The sequence below is a fragment of the Athene cunicularia genome (genome assembly GCF_003259725.1).
Source record: "Athene cunicularia isolate RWA chromosome 1 unlocalized genomic scaffold, athCun1 chr1_part1, whole genome shotgun sequence".
In the NCBI taxonomy this organism is placed as follows: domain Eukaryota; kingdom Metazoa; phylum Chordata; class Aves; order Strigiformes; family Strigidae; genus Athene; species Athene cunicularia.
The window spans coordinates 106,570,746-106,597,235 of NW_020799091.1; the positions used below are offsets into that span (position 1 = coordinate 106,570,746).

Consider the following 26,490-nt stretch of genomic DNA (forward strand, 5'->3'; position numbering starts at 1 on the left):
CTCAGCTGGGGGATTGCTGCTGAGGAAAGCCTTCTGTGCCTTTTCTGCTCGTTGAGAAAGGAGAGCCAAGATCTAGGATGAGCCCCAAGCATAATATAATGCATGGCTCTGCCACTGTACCACATACACTGGGATGTCTTCAAGATGTTACTGAGTCCCAGATAACTATGGAAATTAAGCAGAACAATATCACACTGATTTCAGTGGGTGTCATCTGGTGTATGTTGGCCATTGCTTTTATATGCACACAATACTGTGTGGAAAGTCTGCTGAGCTCTCAATCTGTATTCAATGACACGATGCTAATTACGTTTATTCATCTTGTTTATGTTGCTTTTTTTTTTTTTTTTTTTTTTTATGAGCAGTGGATTCCACCACGAGTTCACAATCCAAGTGTGGCTGGTAACAGTGAAATGGTGAGTTGCCATGAAAATTGTTCATTTTTTTTCATCAGCAGCTAGCAGTCTGGAAGAACATGGTTTTTTTGTTTTTTTTTTTATAGTGTTTCTTTTATTGTATGTTGCTTCCCCCAAAGTTGAAAGATCTTCATCCATATCCATGTTATTAATCATGATGTGTCTTTATCTTTTATAGAATACCTTATTATTGCTCTGCTATTAATCATGATATTTCTTTATCTTTTATAGAATATCTTGTTATTGCTCTGTGATTCTCAGGAGAAAATCTGCCTATAATCCTAGCCTGCTTAGTTTGACTCTGCAGTCATTTTTAGTAGCTGGAGTACCAGACTAAATTGATGGGGATATTTAAAGGTCAGATACGTATGGACAGGAGCACATGAAAGAAGTTTGTACAGTATTTGTCTATGTATTAGTTGACCGTGGCTTTACTGACATTTTTTAACATAAAATTTATCCAAATTCAGTGCATTTTACAGAACTAACTCTTTGTATAGAGCAGAAAGTTCTCTATCATCATGTACTATTTTAATACTCACTACATGCAGCAAGGGTATTACCGAAACTTTCAAAAAATTTCTGTGGTACAATAATGATAACACCATTGACACAGTAAACATACAGTAATTTTTGTCTTCTCACTATTACACTGTACTCTGAATTTAAGTGCACAGGTAATCATGACTAAATCACTGAAGTTCTTTGGGAAAGGCAAACCAGTTGAAGAAAAATTACAGAGATTAGACTCTGCCAGGACTAAATTCTTTATGCTGAGAAGTGACATGCTGTGCAAGTACTTTTATTGAAATTAATGCACTTACACCGAGGAAAGAGAGTGCTCAACAGGACTGAGATTGCTGGAAGCTGACCAACAGTGTTTTACACTTGGCTTCAAAATTGCTGTATTTCTGTCACCAGGTTAATCCTCATAACATCTCAGTGAGCAAAGATTTCTAAGTTATTTAGAATATCTTAGGATAATCTGGAAACAGTTTATCATCAGACACAATTTAGGTCTTTTTTTCTGTAATACATTTTTTATAAGTGCATTTTTAAAATGTATATTTTTTGTCCATAAGTAGTCACACACACTTCATGCAAATTATTTGCAGCTAAAGGGCAGCCTGTGAATTATTTTTTTACATAATTCATTTTTATTTGTGGTGTGACATGATTTTTCATTACCAAAACCTGTTAAGCAGGGAAATAAAGAATATTCTTGTTCGTGAGGGAATTCTTTCCTTATAGATATCTTTGCTTATAGACTGGGCAAAACAAAAAGCACAGATATAATATTCAAGTGAGCAAATATTCCTTACCCTAGGAGTAATTTAAAAGTTTTTAAATGTGATTTATGTGAACAGCTTTTTAGGAATGGAGATTTACAGCTCTGTGCAATGGTCTTCAATATTCCTCCACAGTTCGTTTTGGAACATCCTTCCCCTTCCACAGAGAGGGAAGGTACTGGGAAGTAGAATACTTTGAATTAGTATATGTTACTGGTCCAACCAGTAGCGCTGCACAATCTATCACTGTACTTCCTTCTCTCACATCCTGGATAGAGGCAACTAGAGATACCAGATTCCAGATAACACAAACAGCAAGAAGAAAATTGTCTGAAACCAGGACATAACATTTAATGGGTTTTTCTCACTTTTACGCATGCTTTCACTAAGCTATGGCTAGGGGTTGCCAGGACAATAAACCAAAACTGTAAGACCATGATGGTCAGTTTGCCTCATAGTCTGTCTGGTTTCTATATCAAAGAATGTTTTACCTCTGTTTGGATAGGCAGCTAAACTTCTGGATTTGAATGCTTAGGTAAATCAAAAGTAAATACTGTAAATTTAAAACCCATCCCATCACTAACTGATACTGCATGATCTTTTTTCTCCATAAAGGGGGGTTACTGTATTTATTATTTAAGCACTTATGATATTTCACTAACAAGAGACTCTACCAAATGAGTGCTTTTAATGTAAAGAGGATTATAGTTTGCCATTAATAAAATTATCTGAATAGATTATCTTCCATTTATCTTGATGTCTCCATGATGGAAATCCCAGATCATAATTCAGAGTCATCATGTTGCTTTTGTATCATTACTTACAAGTGAACAAATTATTATTACTACAACATATATTAAAGCAAATATTAGCATTTTAAACCTACTGCGATTTATTTTTCAAAGACATCTCAATGAGAGACAAAAAAATTACATTTCAATGTCTCTCTTTAGCTAAGCTAAAACTGCAGTCCTGCTATCTTGAATTTGGAATAGGAGAGAGGAGCTTGAAATACAAATCAGAATAGGCCTAATCTAAGGATGCCTGGATTTGGCCCACAGTGGATGATGAATACTCAGATACAAGCTGTAGAATGGCCCTAAGCTGACCAGTTTTAAGGCGGATCTGCTGAAACCTTATCCTACAGTGAAGATCCTCAAGAAGACCTAAAGAGTTTTAAACTCAAAAATGCTAGGTTTTATTTGTCTACAACATAAAATAATTAATTCTTCAAACCACAGGAATTGAAAGCACCTAGATTTGTCTATATTAGTAACTAACACAGAGTAATATGTGAGTATCAGCACAGCAGAAGAGCTGGTGCTGTTGAGCTGATGTCCACATTATATGCATTATGGAAGATCTATCTGTGTTCTGATCGTCTCTGTTGGACATCCAATAGTAGCTGGAGTTCATCAGATGAACTTCTGGAAAACATCTTTCATCTAATGTTCATATACTATGAATTTAGTTTATGGCACTTTGAGACAAAAATGCAGCTTAGCAGGATAGTTCTGAAATTCACTTCAAATACATACTCTGAGCAAAATATGTACCATGATCAAAACTAAAATACTAATGTAGCCATAACTTACAAAAGATGCTGGAGACATGAAAAGATGTTTATAGTCAACTCTGTGGCTTCCCACTGTGTTCCTGTGGTTGAATCCCAGTTTCCCAGACTACCAGTCTGCAGACTTCAAGGAATTTGACATGCTGCTGAGAAGAGGGGAATCTAAACCCAGGTGCTATCCACCATGGGAATTTCTGCATTACTCACTGTGCTTAGCAAGAAGAGGACTCCTAAGGTCCCATCCTTAAGGAAAGAAGTTAACATAGCTCCATCAGCATGAGTGGAATCATGCTAGTTTATATCATTCACAAAGAAAGCCATTGAAGATGTATTTAGAGATAGACTAATATGGGGTTTTATATAGCTAAGTAAGAACAGTGCCTGAAAGAATAAAATAGTTTCAGAATTTTGTGTGTAATTTAACTCAGGTGGGTATACATTTATTGCACTAGGTCATGCTTGGTTCAAGACAATTTCTAGTATTTTGTTAGTCCATTGGTCTTACATGAGGAGGATATAGCAGAATCTGTAGGCTATTAAATCCCTATGCCAATTTATAGCTGGACTAAGATGAATTGGTGGTGCAAATTGTTCGATATAAACGCTTTCAATGTTTGAGCTCAAAAATCTGAATATATAGGGGAACATCTCATCTATTCTCAATTTGCTTTCACTAACTCTGCTTCAATTTATTATTATCTTCAACTTATTATAGAATCACAGAATGGTTTGGGTTGGAAGGGACCTTAAAGATCATCTCGTTCCAACCCCCCTGCCATGGGCAGGGACACCTTCCACTAGCCCAGGTTGCTCAAAGCCCCGTCCAGCCTGGCCTGGAACACTGCCAGGGAGGGAGAAGTCACAACTTTGAGCAACCTGTTCCAGTGCCTCACCACCCTTGCAGTAAAGAATTTCTTCCTCACATCTAATCTAAATCTACCCTCTTTCAGTTGAAAACTGTTAACCCTCATCCTATCCCTACACTCCCTGATAACCAGTTGCTCCACGTCTTTCCTGTAGCCCCCTTTAAGTACTGGAAGGCCACTATAAAGTGTCCCAGGAGTCTTCTCTTTTCCAGGCTGAATAACTCCAACTCTCTCATTTTGTCCTCATAAGGGAGGTGCTCCAGCCCCCCAGTCATCTTCGTGGCCCTCCTGTGGACTCGCTCCAACAGGTCCATGTCCTTCTTATGTTGGGGCCCCAGAGCTGGACACAGCACTGCAGATGGGGTCTCACAATATCAGAGGAGAAGGGGAGAAACCCCTCTCTCAACCTTCTGGTCACACTTCCCTTGATGCAGCCCAGGACACGGTTGGCTTTCTGGGCTGTGAGTGCACATTGCTGGCTCATAGTCAGTTTTCCATGAACTACTACCCCAAGTCCTTCTCCTCGGGGCTGCTCTCAAGATGTTCTTCACCCAGCCTGTATTTGTGCTTGGGATTGCCCCGACTCATGTGCAGAACCTTGCACTTGGTCATGTTGCACTTCATGACGTTTGCACAGGCCCACCTCTCCAGCCTATCCAGGTCCCTCTGGATGGCATCACTTCCCTCCAGTGTGTTGCACACACCACACAGCTTGTTGTCATCAGCAAACTTGCTGAGGGTGCACTCAATCCCACTGCTCATGTCACCAACAAAGATGTTAAACAGCACTGGTCCCAAGACCAACACCTGAGGAATGCCACCCATCTCTGGTTTCCACTTGGACATTGAGCCATTGACTGCAACTCTTCTAGTGTGACCATACAGCCAATTCCTTATTCACTGAGTGGTCCATCCGTCAAATCCATGTCTCTCCAATTTAGAGACAAGGTTGTTGTGTGGGACAAAGTCAAAAGCTTTGCACAATCCCAGGTAGATCAGTGTTAAAATTTCAACACAATTGTCTAGTGACACTAAACTAATTAAATATACATAAAAATGTACTTTGCCTGGGCATAGAAGTCTTGGCCTTCTATTTTTGCTTCCAGAACCTCATGTCTTGATAGAAAAATATCTGAACCTTTGGCACCTGAAACACAGCCACCTTTATAAGCAGTTAACTGTCAAGTGAATGGTGGTCTTTTTTAAAATCTGAAATTAACATACACCCTCTGCCTTATTGCTACAAGGTATGGATATAATTTGTAATAAGTGAATGCTGGGGCTTCAGATGCGCTTCATGCTAAAACTTTGCAAAAAGCCTTTAACCCAAATGAAAGCTGAGAAGTTCAGGATCTCTTGAGACCCATCCCTAAGCAGCCTGCCCTCTACACATTAGACTGTGCTGGCAAACTGTGATAAGTTTGTCTCAAAGGATTATCCATATCAGAAAGCAGAAAGGATCTATGATGTGTGATCTAATTGTTGGAAAGAGTGCAATGAAGGTCTCTGCATTTCTACCTTCTGATAACATCCGCACTAACACTTGTAATATCACCAAAGATGCATTGCCACAACAGGCCAAATTTGTTATTGGTGTAAACAGGTGAACATCCATAGAAGCCAGACAGCATTTTTCTAAAACATAGCCATCAGTGAATTACGGTTTTACTCATTTCTAATATATTTACTTTCTTTGCTTTTTAATGAAAAGCAGATATTCTATGTGAAACATGGCATATGACGATGGAAGAAAGGTTATTTCATGTCCGAGTATGAAATGTCTCTCTGAACCTCACAGAGAAGTTCAGTCATATTGGAAAAGAACTCAAGTGTTTCTGGACTGATTTGGAAGATAGCAGCTTGTTTAACATAAGTGAAAGCATGTGAGATGGCTGCATGTTCACAAAGTTCCTACTCTAGGATCCTGTAGTACCCAAACCTTGAGTTTCTAAAGTAGGATGTTGTTGGAATGTACAATAACAGATTTGAATTGTCATTTACGCTATTGTCATTTAATCTAGGAAAGGAAATAAGACCTTGAATAAAGGAAGATTTCAGAACACACTCCCATACACATTTAAATGCAGTAGCTTGCCAGATCTGTGATTTCTGGGCATACCTAAAATGCTTCTGGATAATATAGTGGATGCGTATATTAAAATGTTTTCTGGAACTGATCTGGAATTAAGTACTAAGTAATACTGGGGTATTAAAGAAAAGGAATATGTAAACAGCAATATGAACACTGATCTAAGTGTGATGACTCTTGTGACTTGCCTTTTTGCTTTTTTATGTCTATTGGTCCCAAGCAAGGAACTGCCTAACTGTTAAAGCATTGTGTAGGTGATCAATTCTTTGAATCTGAGACTGCCATTCTCAAAAAAAGTACCATGTTACGCTTAGTTTTTATTTGTAGGGTTTGAATACTTTTAATGTCTTTGGTCTTTTGCCAGGTTACAGAACCAGATGATAAAGGAGAGTCTATGGGAACATTAAAACGATTGCAGAAATTAGTCCGAACCAAAAAACCAAATACACAAGGCTCAGAGGATGTCAAACATGTTTTGCTCCCCCTCAGTAAGTAAAGCATCATATCAGCATTCTTTCCAACATTTGGCAAATGACACTGTATTGAACATAACTGTAAACAATCCTGTCCTGGTCTGTCATTCACCACCCACGATTTTCAAACCCCAACTGAGATGTTACTGTGATACCACTTTAGTGCTGACTTCCTCATAGTGTGAAAACCTGTTTCCTGTCACACTAGCTTGAGTTTTGTAACAGTATATCTTGCAAGTGGGGATTTTAGCTAAATAGGATTGTATAACAGTGGGGCTTCCATGCTGAAGAAAATTTGTTTTTAGAGTAGTTCTTAGTTTTGTATCACATTTCAGATCAGAAAGGCAAAACTCACAAATGCAAAGATAACTTTCAGTGTTAATCCATGAGTCAGTAGCAGCCAGGAGCGCAAGAAGGTCTGCAGTATGATAAGCCTGTCAAGCCTCTCATCATACCTGATTGCCTAGAGACGTAAGACACAGGGATTCTAAACTGATGCAGAGCTCAGGTTATTTTCTGGAGTTTCCTATAGATCACTGATCTGACTGTGCCACAGTTCATCTGAACCTGTTTTGACAACATTAATTTAAACAGTATATGCACTTGTTGTACAACACATTTGTGTATATGATTGTTTTTAAACCAATACTAGCAAAATGAGTTTAAACTGTCTGATGAACTACTGCTCTAGCCAAATCATTGCTTGGGCTGAAACAGGAGTAAATTTAGATTTCAGCACTATTTGTAACTTCAGCATACATACAGGGAAGGGGTGGGAGAGGAATTATCCAGAAAAGCTTTCCGAACTTTTCCAATATTTAAGCTAAACTCATGCTTTCTGCAACTATGCAGCAATATGACATTCAATTAGCAAATGTTCATGTTCAGTGCAGAACCAGTAAAATTTTCCAGGCTTTTGAGGGAACAAGACAAATTTACCAAATGGAGAATAAATCTTACTTTGGGCTCAGATGTCTGACCTAGTACAAAGTGCTTTCCATCTCCCTAATTATCATTATTATTAGTTTATTATGGAGTCCTTGTCTTTCTCATTATATAGAATGCAACAGACAGCATTTAAGAAAAAATGTTAGCTATTTTCTCTATGAATTGCAGCATATTATAACAGAAGTATTTGAATTTTTAAAGATACATTAGAAGATGCTTATGCCTCTGAAGAGGATGACGAAGCACTAACTTCTTGCATGAAACTGACAAAACCTCAGGAAAAGAAGACCTGGAAAGACAATGTGAGAAGAAAAGAAGAGATTGAGATGAGAGCAGATTTTATTTCTGCATCTCTGGGCCGCTCATACACTTCCAGACTTAATAATTTAGGGACTATTTCGATCCATTCGGAAACTGAATTTCACTTATGGAGTGACTGGAAGCCATTTCCTGATAACCAGCTCTGTCCTTGTGACTTCTTGATTTCAAAAATAGGAGAATGGGAAAACTGTACTTGCTCCTCTCATCACCCACATCTTACATATTCCCTAACTGATATGGATCTACACTGCTCCTGGGTAAGTGGAAGTGGTTTCTTTTGTGCTGGTATGCATAAAAAGTGGAAACTTTTTGCTCTGATTCAGCATTAAAGAGATGTTGTCATCTTCCATGTGGTTATGAAATGCAATAAACCAAATTTAGATTTCAGGTAAATGGATTTGAATGCATTGTACAGGCATACACTAGGGGTTCATACGGCCCTAGGTAGTTCATTTTTAACCATGCAGACATCAGCAGCATTGAGGTGGAAGGCTTTAGGCTATTCTGTTTCTCGTCAGACACACTGGGGTTTTTTCATCTGTATATTAAATACTCATCCATCCAGGCTTAGAAAACTTTCTGGAAGTCTGGAGTAAGTCTGTATGGGACAATGAAGCCCCTAGAGGTCACTGCAAAACTAGTGAAGAACGCTAGAGTTATTTAAACAAATGTCAGAAGTTGGAGTTATCAGTGTTTCTGCCGCCTTGGGTGACCTCAGCTGGTGGAGCCTATTTTTGCAATTACCTTTTAGAGCCAGATACAAAGGAATAGACTTTAATCTTGGTCTGAAATTATCCTTCTGGATAGCTATCTGGAAGAGGATTTTCTATTTTAATTGATGGCTTTTTTTTAAAGCCATCAATTGGCTATGTAAAACTAGAAAAACAAAGCCAAGAAAAACTTTTGTTGGTGAGATATACAAAGTATGGACAGTGCAATGAGGTGCTTTTCTCTGTCTTCTCACCAGGCGCATCAGGTCTTCTTGCACTCCACATACTGGTAATCACATGGAGGATTACCGGTTGACTGAAATATATCAAGGAAGAAGTAAAGAGTAACCTCTCTTCCCTTTATGCTTGTTCCCTCTACAGTGCTCCAGGGACAGGGCTGGTTCTCACCATGCAATAAGGCCAGCTCCCAGGAAAGTTCATCTAAACCCCAGGAGGCAAGATACCTGCTGAAACTTGCCAGCTGAGTGTTCAAATGGAGACCTGAGCAACCATAACCTTAGATCAGAGTCTCCTGCTTGAAACAGCATTTTTTCTGATGTGTGCCCATATATCATTAAGGAAAGGTACATGCACATAGATGTGGTGGTCAATATAGCAAGCCTATTTCTGCATACATGGAGGTAGTCATTCAGTTTCTTTTCAATGACACAGTAGCTAACATAACAGCAAGGCAGTACCTGAAACATGGGATTTATCTAGCTGAATGTAGCCCAGAAGATTTTCCTGGGATTTGACATAGAAAACAGAAAGGCTAAAGCTTTGATTGATGGAACTGTAATCATAAGAGAGAGAAAGCAAACTACCCCTAAAAAAAGCTGAGAAAGGTGCAGCAGTGAAACCGTGAACAGCCTCAGCACCACAGACTCCCAGGGAGAGCCCCTGGAGACAGACCTTTGGGGCAGAGGATTGGCAGAAATAGACTGGCAGCTGTGAACAAAGACTGTGCTGTCAGGTGAGTCCTCCTTCTGACAGTAAATAGGACTCTGCAGAAACCGAATTGTCTCAGGGATGCTGGGTTCTATCATAAGCCTGATCCTAATAAAAGCAACTTTCTGCATCCCAAGCTAAGGCTGAAGTCCCAGGGCAAAATAGTAATAATAGATGTGTCGGTCAGATTTATGCGAGCATAAGTGTCAATTCAAATAATTTTATTTCATTTTGTCACAAACAGGCTGTTAACGTTCTCTACCCTGGTGAGATTTGTCCTACCCATGTTACTATTAAGTGCTAGCAAGAGGTTTAGTGCTTTTTTTTTTCTGCATTATTGTTTATTTTGCCATCTGCTTTCCTGACGGGCTCCCTGACTTTAATGCATCTCTGTGGGCTTAGTGTCTTTAGATTACAGGCAATGGCAAGATATCTCATTCTTTGAATTTGCATTCTACCAACTGACTCAGCTGAAGATTACAAAGACTGGATTTTCAGTTTTGCTTTTTAAGAATCAAACAAGTCAACACTGGTAGTTTTGCTATGAAGGAATCATACATTGGGGATAATGCAGATGTTCTTTCTTATGTTGATTTACTTACTAGAATAAACCGAATATATTCCATAATATTATTTCTGATTCTATGAGTAAAGCATCCTTTCATTTTCTTGGCTGATCTTGGCTTGGCTACTACTCTACTGTCTTTGCTGCAGCGTGATGTGGAGGAAATAGCCTGAGACAGCCTGAATTGCTAGTTGTGTGTCCTGAATTGAGGCAAACAGACAAAACTGGTAGATGCAAGACTAAGATCCAAGACTGTTCTTCCATCAGCAAACTGTGGCTGATCTGGTCTGGGAGACAGACAGATATCTAGGTTGGACACCTTATCCAGACTCAGCTCAGCAAAATACACAAAACTGATTGAGCCTAGCCTTAATTAAAGCTTGAATTGCAGATAGTAAATTAAGTAGTGCTCTCCCATAATCACGAGGAAAAAGACCTGGATCTCTTCATAATAGACCATTTAGAGAGACAAAATATGAGTGATCCTAATTCCCTTCCTCCAGTTTCTTCCCCTGTCTATTTTCTTCCTCTTCCTTTCTTCCTCCTCAGCACTTTACACAGCCTCTCTTATGGTGTTTCATATTGCCATTGTTTGTTTCACCTAAAACAATGAAAAAGCTGACAGAGATCACCCAAGTTGGTCACCTAAACAAGCAGGGTGAGAATAGACTGCAAAAGTGACATCCATCTTCAGCTACAACAGGCTCACCAAACTCCTCCAGCTACTTGCTCTTCTTCCAGCCTCCCCCAGCTAAGCCCACAATAAAGACCAGTGTTAGCTGACTGCCTCTGGCACAGGGACATTGGAGACATCTCAAATCTCACCCATCCTTCCCACCTTCATGTATTATGAAAATATTTTAGAAGTCAGTATTTCTGCCCTTTAATTAAATACAGAACTGAGTGTGCTACGTTACCATTTTACAGCCACGGTGACACCATTAGCAACTTTGTGCAAAGTTAGCTTAGACATAGGTAATTTTTTTCTGCATTGTTCAGCTGTTTACAATATAATTAGTGGTTGGTCAAAATCTTGCCAGGGGCAACACAGAGCATTGCTTTTTTTTGGTGTGTCAGGATTGCCATGTGAAATTATTACCTAAGGAGATGTAATTTGTAAATAGTTCTTCCTTAGAAAGTGGAAGAATATATTTAAGAATATACTGACTACTTCAGCAAAAAAGAAAAAGTATGCCTGGATAAAGAAACGACTATGCTGCACATTTTCATACTATCACAAAGTATATTGGTAAGAGAAATGAGTGATCTAGGCCAGTGTTTGTAATGTTATGAATCAGCTGAAAATCAGGCAGAGGATGGAAGAAAAGATTGTCCAGACACCACTTTAACAACCACTTGACCTTAATGTGAAAGGTTATTGATCTTTATACTTCTTTTTATTCCTCAAGGTTAACACTGCAGAAAACAGATCAGCTGCCTGTCTCAGGCTTTTTTTCCTCGTTCTTTTTTTTTTTTTTTTTTTTTTTTTTTTTTAAATGTGGTTACTAGAAGATGTCCTGTTATTCATATTCTAAGATCTTCACTATGCTAACAAAGTAGTATACTTAGAAGTACCGTATTTATATGACTTTTATACAAGTCATTTTAGCCTTCTGTTAGTTTTTCTCAATCTGTGCAATTGCATAAGAAAGACTTTTGCATCCTCATGCAAGGCATGCAAAATCTAAAGTCAGAAGCTTGGAAAGTACAGGAGCTTGATGGGTTTGATTGGCTCTGAAACAGGCACAGAGTGGAGCACATAATGGGGTTACAACTGAGGAGTCCTCTTGGCAAAAGGGTTCCCAGACTGTCTTGGGCAGCTTGAGATATAGAGAGAAAAGCTGATGAGTCCCTCTCTCCTCTCCCTCAATAGTTTAACATGCTACTTCACTGACTGACCCATCCACTCGCCCAGAAACTGTGCAGTATAGAAGCCGTGTTTGTAGGATGATGCAGCCATCCATTACAGGAAAGGGAGAGGACACAACATCTCCTGTTGGAGAAAAATCAGCAGAGAGTTACTGGAAGTGGTTATCTCTTCTTGCAGCATCTTAGAAACATGGTTAGGTTTAACAGAAGAAGGATTTAGTCACTGATACCATAAGAATATTTATCTGTTGCAATGTGTGTTTGGTATTCAGTGAGAATCAAAAGACAAGGGTCATTTCCCAAGACTAGAGAAGACATGGAATTTTGGTGAGGACAAAGAAAAACATCTAAGGGTGCTGCAGAGCAAAATACCTTTTATCTCCAATTTCTGGCTTAAGAGGAGAGTAGAACGCTTCAAAAGTTTGGTTTATATCCAATATGAATGCATTACATTGTGGTGGAATGAACAATAAGTGTGGGAAAACTGCAAGTGGCTTTATGCCAACACCTGTGTTCATTCTATCCATATTTCTCTCAGAAATGTGTTATGGTCTTAGGGTTACATCAGCCCTGTTATTATGGCCATGGTTTTCTGCCATTTCAGTGACCCTGTGGCTTTTTGCTTTCCTCCTGGTCTAGCTTGCTTTCTTGCCAGACAAGCCATTTCTCAGCATCTCCCTTTGACCCTTAGGAGACATGTCTAGTTTAACATTCATCTGTTTATTGAAGAAACAGTTGTCTTCTCAGCTCTATTTTTAGTAATTTTCTTGTCCTAACTTTTCCTGATGTATTCTACTTAATAGGTTCTGTTTCCTGGGTCCCCATAACAACCTTGCTTGCTTGCTATGATTGCTCTTACCCTGCTCCTGGTCATATTGGCTCTCAAAGAGATGCTGTATATTGCCTCGAGGTTTACACAGGTTATTGGATCTCTTGTGATACCAGTGACTGATCATTGTGCTCTAGGTTAGTGGAGTGGGGAGGAAGAGTATGGACAGCTAGTAATGAACAAACAGGACAGAGAGTGCTTGTCTCTAGCAAAACGTGCTTCAAAGCTGAACGCTACATTTGACCATTTGCACAGCCAGGAGAATGGCTACAGGAAGATTTCTACTTCATTTCAGCAGCAGTTTCTTCTGTGCACTAGAACGCTGTGGTCTCTAATGGACTTTCTGGCTACTCAATTTTCTTAAGCAATTTGACTGGTTTCTGCATTTCTTCTTTCTTCATCTAATGTCTGTTGGGAGACACCTGAACATGCCTTAGAAGAGCTTTCTCAATTACGGTATGAATCCTTATTTGGCACAACTATAGCACTAAAAAGAATGTTTGGAAATCCCCAAACTGCTTTTCTGAGACACCAAGTTTCAATTGTTCCAGTCACTCTAGCTTCTTCAGTATCAGTAATAAGTGGTCCTTTTAAAAGCGTGGCTCTCACTTGTTCCTATTTCAGTGACAAGGTAGCAAGCCAGATCCTCACCAAGTACAAATCTTTTTTTCTACTGGTGTTAAGAAGTCCTGCTAAGCTTACCCAAGCTGAGGCCCAAAGTCTTTGCCCAGGGAAGAGATGAAGAGCAGCTGCAAGGGTGACAGTAAACAAAGCAGTCAAGACCATGAAGATGGATGTTCAGGTGTGGCTAAGACATGAAAACCAGAATTGTTTTCTAAGATACGAAACTGTCCCCAGCTGCTTCTCTTTCGTCTTATCATATCTTCATTTAAAAGCACCCCAACATGTTTCCTGTTGCTTTTTATAACATTCTAGCTAATTTCACCTGTTACTCTGCTCTGGCCATCAGTTCACCAGCTCAGCCCTTCACCCCGTGTACTCAGCACATCTTTTGCAGGGTAAAAAGATAGATGGAAACCCCTCTGTGCTCTCCAGACTGCAGAATCTTCAAAGATATATGAGCTGATAGACAAAAAGGAACAGTGCTACAGCTAAATCTAGCACATGATTAAAGTCAAAGGCACTATTTCCCAGTTCAAACCCTGTCCCAGAACCTTGTGAAAGATCATTTTGAATTTTAAGCCTTGTGTGGGGGTGTGAATTGAGATATGTTTATGCATGTCTGTCGTATTCCAATGTTGGTGAAATTTGAACGGCTTTGGTTTTAAAACTGGAGAAAAGTGAGGATCCATGACTGTATTTTCAGTGTTTACTTTTCCTAGAAACACCAGGCAAAATCTGGACTCAGCCAAAAAAGATACAAATCCCGGTGAACTTAGGAGCACTCACTTTCCTGATGCTTCACTGTCTGTAGAGTCTTACTTTGTCTCCTGTTAGAGGGACCTTTATTTAAGAAACTTACATCAGGAAGTTGGTAAATATTATATGGCTTGCTCCAGTTAAATTCAAAAAGTGGGAGAAAATCACCACTTAGAGCACAAGGCTTCATCCCTCAAATGCTGTGCTTGGACAAGAGGAGGCTGGGAGGGTATCCAGCCTTGCTGTAACTGCACCGTTGCACCATGCTGATAGCAAATATTTGCCACGTCCATTCTGCATCCTACAGTGATTTTTGCTCCTTCCTACGTAGTAATGTGAAAAATTTAGAAATCTAGTGTCTTCACCTGCGGTGACTTTGACCATGCAGTCTCAAAACAGATTTTAAAAAATATGAAAAATCTGATGCCATTGTTCTTCCCTATGGTAACTCGTCCTATTTTAGATTTGTAATACCTTACTGGAATTTTCATAGCTATATAGTGAATTATGTCACATTTTCCAATAATCTTAGTGGCATGTATACCTAAGTCTACTAAAAAGTTTAGCAATTCCAAACTTTTCCCTCCAAATGGTGCTGGACTATTCTGTAAAGTTGGGTTGCTAGTACTTCCTAGTGTATATAAGACAGAATGATAATTAAGAGAATTCATTTGCAGTGAAAGATATTATAAAATACCATAACATCTTTAATATTGTTGCAGATAACTGCAGAAGAACATTTCAATTCAACTCAGCAGATTTCATCAGTTTGTTTCTGACATAACTGTTAGGTACTGCAGTGCTACAGCTAGAGAGAAAAATAAAAGGTTATTTTGGATTACTGGCATGAATGTGGTATGAAGGGGAATATAATTGTTGAAAGTGCATGGAAAATGGTGCATTTCATATACTTATTCTTTGTAAATGGCATATGAATTCTTAATAGAGAAAAGGAATGCTACCTGCTTCATGAAACATGATTAAGAGTCAAAATATAATTAAACTAAGTGCAGTTGTTGATAAAAAACTGTCTGATGAAAGGATGACTTCCTGTTAGCATCCTTTGGAATTGCCATAATGATGCACTTTACATACTGAAATAAATAGATTGTATTGTCTGTCTGATGCTTTACATACCTACTGTGACAATATTATCCTTCTGTGGATCTGCTATCTGTCCAGTATTTTGTAACTGACATTTTTCTTCTTGTTTGTTTATATTAAAAAAGAGCAGCTATCATTTCTTCTCATACACCATACAAAGAAAAAAAAAAAAAAAAAAGTGAACAGTGCTCCTGCCGAATGAATCAGCTAATACAGGCTGTGTTTTCATCCTGTGTTGTTCTAATGCATTAGCTCCTGATGCTGGCAAAAACATTTTGACTAATAAAGCTGTCCGATGCTTTGGGATCTGCCTATCCAAGACTGCAGGTGCAATTTATTGCCTTATACAAAGTAATGCAGTTTTACTTCTGCATAGATTCACTTTTGAAACTTAAACTTTGGCCTGATCTTGTGCTTATTGAGTTGATGACAAGCTTCCCGTTTGCAGTCAAAATGTTTAATCTTCACCGTGCTTGCATTAGTTCACTATACCTTTCCTGTGTGCTCATCTTTATTCAGGAGAACAAGCAAACTTAGCTTCAGATTTCTTCAGTGTCCCTGATGAAGTTGAAATTAAAGTGCTACCCACATGACTAATTCAGTAAGGATTTTGAGGCTAAGGCTTCTGTAAAGAAGCCACAACTTAAGGTGACTCAAGAATCCTTACACCACCCTTAAGTTACAAGAATACGTAGGTGGTAGGTAGCAGTGCATACAATAATGCCTGATATTCCTTGTCTTTTTCCCTAGCTAATTCAAATGACATTTCTTTTAGGGAACATTAATTTTCTGGAAGTTCTGAGTTGGCTCAGGAGCTAATTATGCTTGTGAGTGTAGATTGAGCTAGTTATTCTCTTTGGTAAGTCATTTTTGTATGCTTTAGTGTTCCTGTAAAGCCTATTTGTCAAATAGGTCTTTCATAAATCAGAAGAAATTAGTTCTGTTTTCATCTCCCTCACACAGCAATGTAAGAAAAGTCACAGGATATCAGTGCTCAGCAATGGCATAAATGGAAGAGTGAGGATTCTCAGTGCCAGAAAGGCATTAAGATTTCCAGGGCTGCAGCATTATTATAATGAATTTGTTTTAAAGTCCAGTAAAAGAAGTACTTCTGCTGTGACATTCTCCAAAATCAGGGTGTGTCTTGCATAATTTCAAACATGGTTTTAGAAACTGAACATTTAATCTGGATCCTGGGTTTTCATCCAGCTTTGAAAAAATAATTGTGAGTAAAATGAATAGGGTCTGAAAAATAAGACTGGAAGTGAAACAGTGGACACGCAGTGGACACACCTCTAATTCTGCTATTTAAATACTTGCAGGTATATGAACAGATCATTAGAAGACAAAGATCGGGGCTTTTCAGAAAGAACTGGACAGTGGCTTGTATCTGAGTATTCACTTTTATTTTGAAAGGAATTCACCTATGGTAATGAAATTTCTGGACTGACTTTCTGTAGACATTTAATTGATTGAAGAAGTTCACCTTCCCTAATACATAAGCAAATCAAATTGAAAACTTGAATACAGTATAATTCTTGCTGGAAGTGCTTACGCTCCAATCCATTTGAAGAAATCTGGCCGAGTATTTTTCATGAAAGGACCAAACTTATTAGGTTAAACGACATGAAACTTCTCGTACACTTCTACTTACAACTTAGGTTTGATAGCATGCCACAAGAAGTGACAACAAACAGTGCGTGGGAAGTAGGAAAATCAGGAGTTCAGAGGGTTTAAGATCATGAGACAGAAAATTTTGAGGGTTTCTATATTTAGTTCTGTATTGTGTAGGTGTTTTCATACCTAGATTTCCTTCCTCACAGATCATCCTTGCTTCCACATAACTCCCCTAAAAAATTAATCGGCATAGAAATAGAGAAGTACATGTGGCCTCAGTTATGTCAGGCGACTAGTGTGTTAGCTGTCATGCTAGCTCACAAGACAGTTCTTGTTCCCAGATAAATACAGATGACAGCTCACATCCTACAGCAAGATGTGTACAGGTGGAAAAGAGAAAAATCATTTCATTCTGGTGGCCATTTTAAGATGCGCAGGATATTATTCAGATTTTTTAGTCTGAAAGCCTTGAAGTCAAACTCCCAAACTTGCAGCTTGCAGCTATATTTGCTCAGATTTTCTGCACATCTAACCACAGGGTCAAAACCTGAGGATTACATGCAGTAAGTGATCAACTGCCAAGTAAATAAGTTTTAACACAATTTCTTAGCATTTCACTGAACTATGATGACAAAATAAATCCTTATTCCAGTTCTTTGTAGCAGCATCGCTTCCGTAACTCTGTGAATCATGTTCCAATGATTAAGGATGTAGATAATGCAGATTCAGTTCCCTGCACTTCTACAGACCTTTTGTGTGCTATTAGACAAATCACTTGTCTGCCCCAGGCTTCATTTGCAAAATGAGGGTAGTATGTTATTTTACACATCAGATGGTTGTTGCACAAGCAAAGAATACACATACCAACTTGTGCACCAGAAGGGCAGGAGTTCAAACAGTTTATTTGCAGGCTCTGACACCTTTATTCAGATTAATCCTTTGCACTAAATGAGAGAGAAATTCTGTAAAGAAAATGTAGTAAATATTAAAGCTGCATAATTAAAACTGCATCATAAAATATACACACATAGGGGCGAGATTCAGGTATCACAGATAGCATTAATTCTGCCTTCCCTTGGTTTTAAGTTTGTTTTCTTAATCTAATAAATTTGTGTGTGTATATGGTACATGAGGGTGCTATTTTTTAGGGGTTTAGGCATTATTATTTAGGTTTATAGGGTGTTTGAACTCAAAGATGTTTCATAGATTTTTATGAACTTTCACCTCCCAAACTAGAGGAGCATAATATTAATAAAAATCTTCACTAGTTTGTACATATATTAACAAAAATTACTTAGTGTAAACTAACAGGCCTATATCTAGCTTTCAGAGTTTTGCTACTTCTGACGCGAGACTCCTCTCCAGTTTGCTGTCTGAAGCTCAGTAGACATTTTAACAGATCACAGAGATCCCACTGTTGGAGGGGAAAGTTTTGTTGCCTTTTCATCAACCTCTGTTTTCTGTGGCAGAAGCAAGACAAGGGAGACAGAAAACCCACAAGATAATATGTGAGAAAGAAGTAAAAATATAAGATAGGTGAGAGTAGGAAGTAAAAAAAAGATTCTCTAGAGAACGGTATGCAAGCTGTGAGTCAAAGGCTCATATACTTTGTGGGGAAGTGAGAGGGGAAGAGTTCGATAATACAATGAAATAAGATCAAGACTGGTGGAGGGAATCCAGAAAAACAGTGAGGCGTTTGTGAAAAAGCAAAACATCCATCTTTCTTTCCACAGAGCACAGTTTCAGAGACAGCCTCCCCTTTCCATTCCCTTGTCTCCCCAAAGACAAGTTACTGACACATATGTAATTACCTAATGCCTACTGAGTACCACGACTGTCCCTATGAGTGCTTTTAGCCCACAGCCCAAGATAAAGCATATTATCTGAAATCCTTAATAATTTTTAGCAACTGTGCTTCACTTCATCTTGTTGATGGGCTAAGAGCAAGTTCCCACCCCATTAATGAGGTTCAGCTGGCCTGGGGAAACTTACTCAATGTGACCATTCAGCCACAGCCTGAAGTGTCCCATGAAGCCTTGAATCAGGCAAGCATTGCATCAACCATGACCAGCACAAGGTGCAGCAATCACCCAGCCAGTCCTCTTCAGTGAAGAACTTAGTGCAGAAATCTGGCAGGAAAAGCCTCCTCTTCTTTATGAGCAAGTGGCTAATGGATCTAGGAAACCACCTACACCTGCCAGACAGATGTACAGAGCAGGAGCCAGACCTCCCTGCAGCAAGCTTCAGGCCTGGAAGTGAGCATGAGGGCAAATCAACTGCTCAAGTCCCATTCCCAGTATATGTGATTTGGCAGGTCTGGTAATGGAGCTATTCTGAATGACATCCTGCTTGGCTTTGAAGGTATTGCCATTAATGTTTGCGCCTGAATCAAGTGTTGCAACAAATAAGCCCACAGGTCTGGTACAGAGTGTTTTAAGAAAAAAAAATAGAGTGTAAGATTGAAACTGATCCCCTATTCTTGATGATGAAGCTTTTTTCTGCTGGCTATCAATCAGGTATCACATCAGTTAGATGGGTAGAAAGAAAGTTTTAAAACCGATTACAAATAAAGCTATCTTGTCCCTCTCGCACTTTCAAATTATGATTTTCACCCACTTGAAACCATGCTCAAGGAGAAAGGAAGAATAACATTTTCCTCTAGAACCAAAATGAAATCAAAGCCTTGCGAGTGGATATGCAGTGTACCACACATTATTCCTTTTCGCGTTAGTATTTACACAGCAGTCCTAATGCTGTTACGGCACAGTGACTTGACACTCTGACACCAGTAAAGAAATTCTGCTGGAGCTGTTTACTCTTAAAAGATGGTTCACATTACAAAGAGTTTCCTGACAGCAGGCTGCACATTAGAGTTAATCAGAATTTACTTCTGTTGATCTTGATTCTAATCAGACTTAGGCTGGCAGACATCATGTACATACCTTGAAAAAAAATCCCCTGCTGCACTGCCAGAGCTTGCGCATTAAGCTGGTCTTCTAAATGCCGAATGAAACATGTCATGTTTTGTGTATGAGATTAAAACAGAGAGCTTATATTTATTTTTATATCAGTTCACTTTATCAAAAATCTCATATTTGAGCTTTCTGAATAATGTGCAAGGAAACTGTCACTCTTTATCTATAAATGTATTTCTGGGAGGCTGAGCTTCAGTTGGATAACTATAAAACAACGGTTATATAAACCTGCAAATTATGTGGGATAAAATGCCCTTGTAGTTGACTAGTAATCGCAGTGTTCACTAACAGAATCCACTGAGATGTTCTAGGCGTGAGCATTGTGATGTAGCTTTGAGCTACATTTTAACATTCACTCTGAGAAACAGTGTGCTGTTCACTTAGATGCCTGAACCCATAGCAGCAGCATTCTGCCAGTTACTTTCTGTTATTCATCACAGACAGTAAAGTGTATTCTGCTTATGATCAATTGTACAGGAAAACCACTAGTGACGCACACATTTCTGTTGGAAATTATTACGCAGATGCTGGATAAGCCTGTGGCTGTGTTTTACAAGACACCAACCTTGCTGACTTGTGAGTTTCCCCAACAGGAATAACTAGAAGATATAGATACAATTCTGGCTTACTCTTCAAAGTAGTAAGAAAGGGATTTGTTCAATAGGTGAAAGCACATCTCCTTGAGAACCCTCCTGTCACAATAATATAGATTTTTATTAGTGTTAGTGCTAACCTGACATAGTGTAGGTATGACTGATCTGTTCATCTACTGCTAATGCAAGAGAATGTGTTGGGATCAAAGTTTGAGGTAAGTTCTTGGTACTTCATTTTCCCTTTAGGCCAGATGGTGTTGGGAGCATGCCAAGGACACAGTCTGAAGGCCTGGCAACAAGACACTTTTTCTTATTCACAGAACAGCAACGGCTTTTTGTACCACATACCTTTAAATTCAGTAGCTCTGGTAATGATGCACCATAGCCTGTCCCTGACACATTTCTTTGTGACTCCATTGACCTTAGTGACAAAAGCTTAGCATGAGAGAAGGAAGAATCACAAAAATATTTTTTCAGGAAGAGAAGGAAGCCCAATAGTCTGAGAGAGGCAGAATTCACAATTCCTGAGACTTGGCATGATGAGGATATTCCTGCTACTCTGCACCCTGACAGTTGCTTAAAGAAGCTTAGATTCCACTCTGTTGTTTTTCCCTCATGTTGTTTCAGTGGATGTATGGCATTAAAAATCCCCCCAACATAAATTATTCAGCAAAGATCAAGTTTTTGAAGCTAACTTCAAATGTTAGTTATTAGCTTTGCTGAATAACCAGTTTCTGCAGGCTTCATAAGAATTATAGTTTGCATGGGATAGGAGTCTTCTTGATATAGCGTCAACCCTCTGCCAAACCAAGGGTGTAATCTTAAAATATTATTTAATCCCATTTTGTCTCCTGAAGACTCAGAGTTTCTGTAGCTTCTTCATTTTTTATTCCTGATGAAAAGCACATAGGAGACTATTCAGTAGGAAATTACACACCCTGTTGCATGAAGCCCCTAAGCATTTTGGACCAATTTTCAGTACTAAATTATGGATGCTTGCAGTGATGAATTTGCAGCAACTGTAGGAGTTTCAAAGATGGAACCTTAGGCATCCAGCTCCATTCCCCAGCATCCCAATGGAAAATCCCAGACTCAATCTTTGGAGTTAAAATTAAAAGCGAGTGTTTAGTTTAAATAGTTATAAAGACAGCCCAGCCTGCAACATCTGGCTTCTTTCATGGTTTGTTGGCAGGGGAGGGAGGGCTCAACTTCACTTTTTCACACTTGTTCTTTTTAGTTTCCATAGAGTCTTTGCCAGGGTAGTTTACAGAGACAGCTCTGCTGAGGAGTGGCAGTGACTGTAACAGGAGAGGGAAGTATCCAGCTATGTTCTGGCCCATAATTAATACATATGAGGAATTTTTTTTTCTGCTCATGAACATTCCTTGAGGAAATAAAGATTAGATTTGTTAAGTAAATTATTCACTGCAAATTATTCACTCAGTTCCACTTGCTATTTTGAGGTTTCTGCAATATCTACGGGAGTTAGATCATACAGGGAGAGGCATGGTCATAAAAGCAGAGGCTGAAGGCACGATCCTTTTCTTGTACAAGTCTTATTTTAATTAAAATAAACAGAATAACACATTCTGGGATTGTTTAGCATTAGGGAAAGCGATGTACAGCCCCAAGGTATCTCTCAGACTCAGGTTAAAGTTGGACCAGATTTGTCTGACAGACAATGAAAAAACGAGTTGCTAATACAAAAAAAGCCTCATTTCATTTGTTTTTGACAGGTGACCAGCATGTTAAACCCTTCAATCTACTTTGCACTCTACTTTTTAGTTTTATCAAAATAATCAAGTATTGAAAGGATAAGTTTACAACTACATTTTAGACTGGAACTGATCTCTCCTTCCAGGGCAAGGTAACTGGATGGAGCCACTGATGTCACTGTTGTAGCACTTGATATCGTGTGGGAGGGAGGCACATAAAACACTTGAATATCCAGGACCATTCATCATGGTCCATTCATTAAAACTGAATAATGATAATAATAAGCTATAAGGTATGTTGCCTTTTATAAATATAATGACAGTGGGAATCATTCTCATGGGGTCATCTTAATTATTTTTTAAGCAGATAGCCTTTTTCCCCATAGGACTTTCCAGAGAGAAGAGTGACATTGCCTGGGTAGTTCAGGATAGAGGAGTCAATCCAACCCCCATAAAATTCACCTGAAAAACTTCTATTGGTTACACTGGGGTTTGGATCAGGTTCAAAGACCAGCAAAGAAATGGAGTAAATTACCTGCAGTCATGTCCAAGAGAAAACAAAGTATGATAATTTTTCTTTCAATTTTACATAGATAATCATTCCTCTTTGAAAAATTAGTCTCAAATACAGAGTATATAAGCACCAACCTTATTATTAATTTTTAATTCAAAAAAGCTGCTTTTGAAATGTATCAGATAACTAAATTAAATGAACTTAATGTTATATATGTTTGATTTTCTTCACTTTGTTACTTTTAAAACTACTGTGGGTCAACTTTCCAAGGGCAAGAACATAATCAGGTCAGCTTTCAAGCTGCTATAATTTTTCTGATATGTGGATGAGGAAAGGAAATAGATATGGGTGAGTACTATATCTCTTGAAATGACCTCTTTCTTCCTGTTTAACAATAAATATTCTATAGAAAGGAAGCTCATATATTACTCTTCAGATGAGTTCCCATTTTATTAATCATGAAGATTTTAACAGTGGCCTGAGACAGGAAATCACAGTGTAGTGATCAGCAGAGTCTGATTTAATCCTCATGTTTGAATCAGATTAGAAAGAAAAACAATATACTTCAATGTACATCTATGTAGATAAATAATCAGGTTTAATTAATATTATACATACAGCTTTTATAAAAACATACGACCCTCCTGAATTACTAAAGCTGATTAAATATCAATGGTAAAACCTCCTTGTAGTTAGAAACTTAAATGGACTTTTCAGGTGTTGTTATCAGATATGTGAAAGAAACATATCTTGCAGAGTTCATTATTAACATTATTTAATTATTGGTTATTAACAATAACAATGATTATGAACTCTGATGGATATGATATGATTAATAATAACAATAATGAATTCAACTCTGTCCTAGATAAATGTAGTTTTGATTAAAATGTGAAGTGAAACATCTTGGTTAATGGATTGAGGTTCAACTTGGACTTCACTGCAACCCAACAACCTAGAGAACAATCTTGCATTATATTTGTCAGAATTTCAGCACCTTAACCCCATTTCCTCCTCCTCTTCTCACCAACCTGGTTCTCAGAAGGACTAGAAAGGAAAACCTCATTATACCATTAGCATATAATAATTTTTTCATCAGTCAGTCTCAGTCCATTCTGTTGCCCATCCATGAGAATCCAAGAAGGCCTCCAGAACTTTTCTTAAACATTTAAACAGAAGTCCAAATAGCAAACTGAAATAAGAATTCATCTGATGAGCAATCTTATCCCTCCCTGCAGTATTCATATGATAGAGGAAGAAGAGAACAATGCAGCCAAGAGACTACATGCCTGTCTAGCATTGCCTTCTCATAGATGCTTCAAAAAGTTAGAATTGTGTAGAGATTATAAGAAATAAGACCTGTGCCTTTCTTAGCAGCTTTCAACCATCACTTCTTTCTGTTTTCAGTTTGAACAGCTTCTTTTTTTAGCGTTCCTTGAAATTTGAGTTCAACCGTATTAAAAGAATCACATAGAGAAAGAAAGGTCTGTGCAGCTGAGTATTTGGATTGACAAGGACTTCTGAATTTTTATTTGGTGCAAGGGCCTTCCGCAGTGGCTTGCTTTTTAAAAAGAGCTTTTATCTATGCAAAACTTAGGAGTAAAAGTTGCTTAGAATAGATTTGCTTGAAAAAAAAGTTTGAAAAAATGTTATGAAAATTTTGAAAATAAAATTAATTTTTACTAAAGTTTTTTCTTTACATTCTTGAACTTTTCTCTTGCAACTTAGAAATAGATCTCTTTTTCACTTGTAGTAATGTTAAATTAAGATTTAATTGAAACTCTGTGGGTGGCCCAAAAATTTGAGGGTTGAAATTGAGAATTTGCCTCCATTTTTCAGCAAAAAGTTGGGATTTTTTCATGATTTCAGATTTTGTGGCCTGGGATTCATGACAAGAAAGTTTTACTTAGGATACTCACGACTGTTGTTTTTTGACTTTGGCAAATAATATTAAAAAAAAATTGAAGCAGAAATTCAAAGCTATCTTAATACCTCCACTTTCATTTAGCCTCTGTACTGTTTTTCAAGAGGGTATAAAGGACCTTTGTTATTCTCCTCTGTCTCTTTGTTCTAAGCCTTCTGTTAGACTTGCTTTTTCTCGCTGTGACTTTGTCAGCAAATCAAGGACAATGAAGGACTGAAAAGTACTATTTCACTGAGTCCAAATTCTGTGATGAATGGCAAAAAATTATTCCACCATGGAAAAGAAAAAGATGGCTTTATAAAATTTCCCTTCTCTGCCAAACAGTGACCTTCAATCCCATTGCTCTTATTGCACTACCGTAGAGCTAAGAGAGAAAGGGAGGCATTAGGGACCCGCTAGACCATATTCCACAGAGCAATGTGAATATGCTAGGGGATAATAATCCTTGGTCCTTGAACTGCAGCATACCTTCTTCACATCTGAGTCCCAGCAGAAGAAATGAAGGTTGCAGTTAGTGCCACAAGGCTGAGTGGGGAAAAGAGGAAGACTTTCTTGAGGTTGTCCAAAGTCTTACTGAGGCCTGAAGGTGACATAGAAGGAGATAAGTCTTGAAGCATTTCTCATTCTGAACCCTTTCTTTATTTTTAACTCATCTCCTTAATTCACTTCTTCCTTTACCCCATCACTTTCTCCCCTCCTTTCTCACTCCCTCGCCAAACAAAGATTTCAGCTCACTCATGCTGCAAAGCAGCTGCGTGAAGTCACATCCTGATAGAATAAGGAACTGCATAACTGATGTACGCTTGTGCAGTACACTTAGTTGTACTTAGTTTGGTTACAAGCTAGTTGCAGTTGCACATCAGCTGGATAAGCCTGAATTAAAAATGTTGAAGAGAAAACCATCTAACGTGTCTGATAAGGAAAAAAGTCAAAAGCCAAAGGTAAGAATGCTTAATTTTTATTGTTAATGAATAATAACAGGAATTCTTAACAATTTTTAAAAGGAGGATTTCCTTTTAAATTTTAGCTTCATGATTTCCTGATGTGCTAGCAAGTGCCTCAGTGGTATAATCTCAGGAATCTATTTGTCTATACTCACTTTATAAATGTAATGATTCAGTTCAAGGAATCATCACTGTGAAGCTGCTATAGCTGTGCTAAAGAGTTGTGGTACTAGTTTACAGACCCATCTTCTCATTGTTTGGAAATACACCTCACTTTGTGATTTCTGGGTCCTAAATATTATAGCACACACCATTACAGCAGGAATGTCTTCTGGCTTCAGTCAACACTGGCTTTTGTGTATTACACTTGTAGTTTTAGACTATGACTCATTAGCAATTAAAATTAATATTTTTTCCATGGATTTGAAAGAATTCTGAATCCATTTTCTCATGGATTTGAATGGGGTTTTAAGCATTTTACTGGTTGGTATGGTATGTATTTTCTTCTGTTCAAGCATCATATTGTTTTTTAAACATGGGACAGAAGAATAACTAACTACACTATAGGTTAAGCAAGAATTGACCACAAGAGACTGTGGATGGGCTTTGTTTTCTTGTCTGTTAAGTAATTTCAGAAGCAATTTTTGATTACTTTCTTATTCTAGAGTAATTAAGTAATAGAGTAACAGTCTGATTTTTATTTTTTAAATTTTTTTCCACACCATTAGTTATTTATTCATGATTTCACTTCATGCTATTAAAATGCTGGTATTGTGGCTTCTCAAAACCACAATATTTTATATATATATATATATATATATATATATA

General features: G+C 38.1%; 1 protein-coding gene across 5 annotated transcripts in view; it reads left to right on the forward strand.

Moving 5' to 3' along the window:
- LOC113484008 (SAM domain-containing protein SAMSN-1-like) overlaps positions 1-26,490 on the forward strand; it is a 94,303-nt gene that overhangs the window by 32,973 nt on the left and 34,840 nt on the right. For 4 of the 5 annotated variants that reach the window (XM_026856091.1, XM_026856099.1, XM_026856118.1 and 1 more), the window contains 3 exons: positions 356-416; positions 6,598-6,721; positions 7,856-8,232. In XM_026856091.1, the coding sequence (XP_026711892.1) occupies positions 356-416; positions 6,598-6,721; positions 7,856-8,232 (562 nt within the window). Of the gene's footprint in view, positions 1-355; positions 417-6,597; positions 6,722-7,855; positions 8,233-25,109; positions 25,660-26,490 lie in introns of those variants that run through there. The other variant, XM_026856126.1, reaches the window with a different exon arrangement.